The sequence below is a fragment of the Tenrec ecaudatus genome, chromosome 14 (genome assembly GCF_050624435.1).
Source record: "Tenrec ecaudatus isolate mTenEca1 chromosome 14, mTenEca1.hap1, whole genome shotgun sequence".
NCBI lineage: Eukaryota > Metazoa > Chordata > Mammalia > Afrosoricida > Tenrecidae > Tenrec > Tenrec ecaudatus.
Window position 1 is genome coordinate 39,916,795 of NC_134543.1, and position 6,928 is coordinate 39,923,722.

The 6,928-nt window shown below is 47.9% G+C and overlaps 1 protein-coding gene across 1 annotated transcript in view; it reads right to left on the reverse strand.

Moving 5' to 3' along the window:
• The window catches only part of FNTB (farnesyltransferase, CAAX box, subunit beta), a 67,141-nt gene extending 62,084 nt beyond the window's left edge, over positions 1–5,057 (reverse strand). Inside the window, exon 1 of the mRNA XM_075530635.1 lies at positions 4,799–5,057. Within this exon, the coding sequence (XP_075386750.1) occupies positions 4,799–4,942 (144 nt within the window). The 5' untranslated portion in view covers positions 4,943–5,057. The remainder of the gene's footprint in view (positions 1–4,798) is intronic.
• Positions 5,058–6,928: the final 1,871 nt, after the last annotated feature.

A 6,928-nucleotide genomic window follows, 5' to 3' on the forward strand; every position in this document is an offset into this window, starting at 1 on the left:
AATGAATGAATGGACCATGCAAACAAAAGTCTCCACAACCCTGAGTCCAGAAGAACTAGACCAGTGTCTCAATCTTTCTACCTTCATACAGCTCCTCATGTTGTGGTGGCTCCCACCTATAAAATTATTTTCACTGCTACTTCATCACTGTCATATTCCTACTGTTAAGCATCAGGTGACTCCTGTGAAAGGGTCGTTCGACCCCCAAAGGGGTCGAGACACAGGTTGAGAACTGCTGGTCTAGATGGTGCTGCTCACTCCCCCAAAGAGAATCACATGAGAGGGCACTGACTAGGGCAATGTGCAGCAGAACCCAACCCGTAAGAAGACTAGGGCACTGGGAGGATGGGGTGATGGGCCCCCCAAGACAATGGTCCTGAGTCACCTTCAGGTCTGGAACTGAACCTTTCTCTCCTGTATTTCAGTAATAAACTATAATGAGATCGAATCGTTTACGTGCATTTTTAAGACAATAAAATAATGCCACAACAACAACAAACCTACAAATAAGTTAATAGCTTTAACTTGAAATCTCTCAACAGCCGGATTGCTAGGGTCTTTCCTGGAACCCCTGCCGATTCTGCTTTCAGAATCTGCCCTGGTTCATGGCCCGTCACTGGAGGCCAGTGGAAGCCTCACCCATCGGAATGATCTAATCTCCTGCCACACACCGACACACCCCTCCACTCTGGTATGCCTTTTCCTCATGGTTCCCAGCCAAGAAAGGCTGCCTCCCACTCCGCCCTTTACAACCCACCTTCAGGCCCCCATGCTCCATGGAGTCACCTGACTCCTCAGCCCAGAGCTGGCTCACCACGCGCTGAAATTCCAGTGCAAGGCAATCATAAAGCAGCTCCTAACTATATGGGAGTGTACAGCATTCTGTGAAGCTTCTGGCATATTCTTATTTTTCCCCCTGGAGAAAAGAATTTTGAGGACAGGGACCAAGACACATCATCCTTCTACTCTCCTTCAGAGGGGCTTTGCACATGATGTGACACTGTCGAATGGCACCTGTCATTTCCAGTGCAGGATGCTTTTGTTCCAGTAGGCTGTACCAATGACCGCAGAGCAAGGAAAACAGAGTACTATCTTCTGTGAACATCAGTATATTTGGCAAGCTGCTACCTCGTAAGCCTGTGTCAGTGTTACCCGCTGGCCTGGCTCACAGAGCCGTTACAGGGGGGTTATTCCAGACGGCACAAGGCAGGGAACCACTAACCACAGAAGCAATACCACAATATCTTCTTCCTAGAATCACAAAAGGGAAATACACCAGCAAAACAGCTTGTCAAGTAGGGACTGTGAAAAAATTTCCCAAACCTCACTATTCCTCAAAACCTTCAACACCAAGGGAACACTACCTGGATCTAAGCCGCCATTAACTAACTCTCACCTGAAGTCCTGCAATAGCCTTCTGACTGGTGTCCCTGCATCCCTCTCTCCTCTCCACAATCCGCTCTCAACCCTAACCTAAATAAGCCTATTAGAAATGCAAGCAGGATTTTAAAACATAAGTAACAAGAGCTAGCAGATTGTGTCACTCCATTTCTTAAAACCCTCCACTCAGCCTGGGTCCTGGCAGGAAACAGATGGCACATTTGAATTACGTAATTGGAGGAAAGTTTCTAAAGGAACTGTGGGTAAAGGTATGGGTGGGGGGTGTAAGAAACCACAGTCAGTACTCCTGGGCTGCAACACAGGCGGGGGTGTCTGATCCCCTCCGAGTGGCAGTGAAGGTCTAAAGGGAGGAGTGGTGAGGGAGACCAATCTAGAGAAGGGACCTGGCAGGAGACATGACTTACCTGAGTCTAGGGAGCCTGCCAGGCACACAACCCTGCAGGGAGAGATTACATACGTCTAACACTACTCCAGGACGGCCAAGTACTACCAGAGGTCACAAGTCTGCCTCCAGAACCACAGCACAGGGTGGACAGGGGTGAAGAGTGAAGCCTGGGGGGTGGGGTGGAGGGGTCAATGCCAAGTTGCCGAGCCAAATAACTTCCCATCGCAATAAAGGAATTTCGGAGTAGCCGTAATGGCCTCTAAGACCCTACATAATGCCACCGCAACTCCTGTTCTGCTGGCTGGCCTCTCCTCACAATGGCTGTCCCTCTACTCACTTACCAAGCGCAATCCTGCCTCAAGCCCCTTGTACTTGCTTTGTCTTCCCTCAAATGTACACCTGGCTGGCTCCCTCAGTCGCTGCAAGTCTCAGATGGTCACATCAGAGATTGCCTTCTGCTGCCTTACATCCAAACCTCCCCTGCCATTTGCCTACCGCGCACACACACTTTATTCCCCGAATCCTGGAAATTTTTTTGGCAGCCCTTCTCCCTAAATTTACATGCATGCGCACGCACCTCAAAATGTTCACAAAAAACATCCATATTTTAATTGTTCTATAAACTTTTTGAAGAGCTCTCATATACGTATGCATATACACATATTTTCCCCTCCTTTTTAAATTGCCTCCCTAGCCTAGAGCAAGTTTCCCTAAGGGTCAATTTGGCCTTCTTTATGCACTGATTTACTCCGTGGTATGTAGAAGGCACTCAAGTTATTTGTCGAATGGGTGAAAATGAAGGAAGGGAACAGAAGCACCCACAGCTAAGGGCTCTTTCCACAGTTTTAAGGTTTAACTCCTACCATCCAATTATTGTTTAAGAAATCAGTCCGCTAGGAAGCAGAGGACAGGCCCACAGCGGACCTTCAAGTAAAGCCCTGTGAATAAATGGAAGTTTCAGGAGGAAGCAGATTATGAACAAACCAACTTCCGATTCCATTTTTTCTATCCGCATCTATCCACATTATTATCTGCTGGGAAAATTCATTTAACTTTGATATAAGGGATAACTTCATATTGTCTAAGAACAAAAGGCTTGTCCTGAATCAACTCAACAGCCTATCACTGCAAAAATCCCCTCTGGAGCTTGCTGATGGGAGACTCCACTGCAACGTTCCGCAAGACTTCTGTGGAAGGAAGCGGCAGCGGGCTAAAGGACTCCATTCCCAAGGCGCCGGTTTCCTTCTCCACCCTAAAGCTAACGAAGCATAAAGGTCCAGTTAAAACGGCTTCTCTGTGTCTGATGTAGATGACTTGTATTCAAGCCCTTGTTGTAATTAATTTATAGTCATAAATATACAACAAAATTATCCCTATTGATTTTTCTCACAGTCCTGACTTCTGGTAGAAACAACAAAGACAAACCTACTAGGTTAAGCCTGGGGACAGACATCACAGCCTTCAAGTTATGCCAACTCATGGTAACCCGATACGACAAGGTAGAAGTACCCGTGAGTTTCCCAGACTGTTAATGCTTTTAAAAAATCATTTTATTGGGGGCTCTTAAAACATTCCATGTATCCATTGCACCAAGCATATTTGTAAATATGTCGTCATCATTTTCTAAACATTTACTTTCTTATTTAAGCCCTTGGTATCAACTCCTCCTTTTTCCCTCCCTTCCCCGAGACTGTAATTTTTTTTCAGGTTTTTATTTTTTAATCGTTTTATTAGGGGCTCATACAACTCTTTATCACAATCCATACATACATCAATTTTGTAAAGCACATTTGAACATTCATTGCCCTCATCATTCTCAAAACATTTGCTTTCTATCAAAGCCCCTGGCATCAGCTTCTCAGTTTTCCCCTCCCTCCCCACTCCTCACTCCCTCATGAACTCTTGATAATTTATAAATTATTATTGTCATATCTTGCCCTGTCCGACGTCTCCCTTCACCCACTTTTCTGTTGTCCGTCCCCCAGCAGGTCACATGTAGATCCTTGTAATCCGTTCCCCCTGTAATTCTTTAAGAGAGTAAAACACCCAATCTTTCTCCTGCAGAAGGCTGGTGGTTTCGAACTGCTGACCTTGCAGCTAGCAACCCAATGTAACCATTAGGACGCCAGGGCTTCCTTGGGACTGATGTTAGTAAGATCTTAATTTAGCAAACGGACTCATGAAGCACCGTTGGTGCTAGAAAGTGCCATCCTGACCAGTTCTCCTAGTGACAGATAAGTAAACCTCTCCACAACAAGTAACAAACCTGGGGCAATTCCCAATTAGAGAATGAAAAATAAGATGAAAGCGCGACTTTTCAAAGTGCCGAATTCCGCGTTGCTTCTAGGCCTTTGAGCACAAGTAGTTCAAAATGCGATACTTTCCCCATCTCCTCTGTATGTTTTCCGGGCTTTCCCCCACTCGCCCGAGCGCGGCTCCCGGGCAAGGGCTGTGTTCGTGCATCTTTGTATTTCTAGCGTTTAACTTTGTGTCCAACCCACAGAGCTGGTGCTCCGATTCACGTGCTTGTCTGACTTCTAAACCGCTCGCCCCGAGGCAGGCCCAAGCCTGGCTCAGCAGGCGGATAGGAAGCAGAGTATGGAGCAGCGTGGTCGCCGGATGGCCGCCCCCCTTCCCCCGACTAAGTCCCGAAACCGCAAACGAGTCGGGCGTAGGACACCGTGCGCCCCAGAACCTCGCGCAGCCCCGGCACAAGGGAGTGGGCCGTCGGACCCACCGCGCCGCCTCCGTCCCCCAACGCAGAACAAGTTTCTCCTCCATGAGGGAGAGAGACCGCGCCCCGAGTAATGTCCCCTTCCCAATCTGGCCCCCGAAAGTGCTCCACTCCGAAGCCCCAGCCGCGGCGCCCAGAGCCTCCCAGCGGGGAGGGGTCGCGGTGCACTGTGGGAGTCGTAGTTCCCCCGTGAGTGCCCCCGTCGTGAAACCCTACGGCCCGGACTCCGGCTCCCAGAAGCCGCCGCGCGGGCGCCTCGCCCGCTCCTGCCACCTCACCTGTTCTATGGACGTGACGGTTTCCACCGAGTCGTCCTGCAACCGCTCCCGCGCGTGCTCCGGCCTCAGACTGTACAGCGGCTCTGACCAGACCGGGGCGGAGGGTGGAGGGCAACAGTAGGTGAAGGAACTCGGAGAAGCCATGATCAGGAGGAGAGCAGGCGGTGTACTGGACTCGGCTTCACCGAGCAACAACGCGCATTGAAACTCGAGCGGGCAAAGGCGCTACGGCGAGCGGGAGGAGTCAAAAAGATTGTGAATGCGAACCTCCCTCCACCTACAAATCTTCGCGGAGTGAATCACTTGGATGCTGCCGCCCCCCATCGGGCAGAGGAGCTTCTGCAAGAGACTACGTATCCGGCGCCCGGGAAGGAAAGACGTGGTCATGTGCATTTCATTTCAGGATGCCTCGGTTCCGTTATGTAATTAAAAAGAGAGATTATTTGCAACACGGTGCTAATTCTTTCTTAATTGTAATGACAAGAGTTTGCAGTTTTTAATGCCCAGGAACCAAATAAGGGTTCCATCTTTCCGACAGTTCCTCATTGCCGCTGCCCCAAACAAGCTATGAACTCAACAAAGGTGAAATTTTGCCATGCCAGGACTCTGGTTATTTATGGATTGAATTATAATCCCCCCCCAAATATATGTTATAATTCCTAATCTCTAAATTACTTACAGCCAGTGGTTATAATTCTGTTTAGGACCGGGTCCGTCTTTGTAATGTGAATGAAGCAGCATTCGATGTAAAGTGTGGCTGGAGTCAACCTCTGAGCTATAAAAACCCAGTTGGGGGAAGAGAGATGATCTACCTACCGTGTGAAGTTTACCAAGGAGCCAAGGAATGGAAGCTGAAGAGACAACGACCTAACCCCAGAGCCCGGGCCCTGAATTCAAATTCCTAGTCCCCCCGAAACTGTGAGAAAATAAATTTGTTGGTGAAAGGCACCCACTTATACTTCTGTTACCGCCGCACTATTACTAAGACAGTGACGGAGGGACAGGGCCGTGTCATGTGGGTCAGAGTGCAATCGAAGGAGCTGAAATGTAATAGAAGCAACAACGGCTTTGTGATTGAAACAGTCATGAAATAGAGGCCCTTGTAGCAACACGGCTTTCTTCATATGGAATACAGGTGCAATAAGTGCCGCAGGGTCAAATCCAGCTCATTCACACTGATGGGGCCGAATTAGTCGAGTGGGGAATGGGGTGGCTGAAGGGGTGAAGTCCTACTAAAAGACCCCTGCCGTCGAGGAGCTGACTGACTGGTGCCGGGTCGTTCAGCAAACTTTTGAGATGAAAGAGCCAATCCTGTACCTCACAACAATTTTAAAATTATTTGAGAGCCATAAACATTTTTACAAAGGAAACTGCCATTATCTGAATAACATCCTTAAACATTTTTAATAAATGAACGGTGAGTTTTATTTTCTTTCTTTTTTAGATTAGTAAATCATTTTATTGGGGGCTCTTTCAGCTCTTGTAACAATCCATACATCCATTGTATCAAGCACACTGGGACATCGGTTGCCATCATCATTTTCAAAACATTTTTTTCTACTTGAGCCCTTGGTAACAGCTCCTCTTTTTTCCCCTTCTTCTCCCACCCTCCCACCCTCGTGGACTCCTGATAAACTATAAATTATTATTTTCACATCTTACACCATTTGCTCTCTCCCTTCGCCCGCATTTCTGTTGTTCGTCCCCCTGGGAGTGGGGGATGTATTTTCTTTTTTTTTAATCACTTTATTGGGGGCTCATACAAATCTTATCACAATCCATACAAATATCCATTGTGTCAAACACATTTGTACGTTTGTTGCCATCATCATTCTCAAAACATTTTCTTTCAACTTCAGCCCTTGGGATCAGCTCTTCGCTTTTCCCCCTCCCTCCCCCACGTGTATTTTCGTTTTCAATTGGACTTCAGAGCCACTTGTATGTTCTGAAAGAGCCACAGCTGGCCCTTGAGCTGCAGTCTGTCGCCCCTGGCTAGTAGAATAGAGGGAGTTGGATGAGTGAGCGCAATAGACGGATGAAGGCCGGTGATGAAGGCAGTGAAGGGAAAGCAGAATCTGAGTTCCTGTGACATGTTAAAAAGCGAAGATGTCATTGTGAGGCTCACCGTGT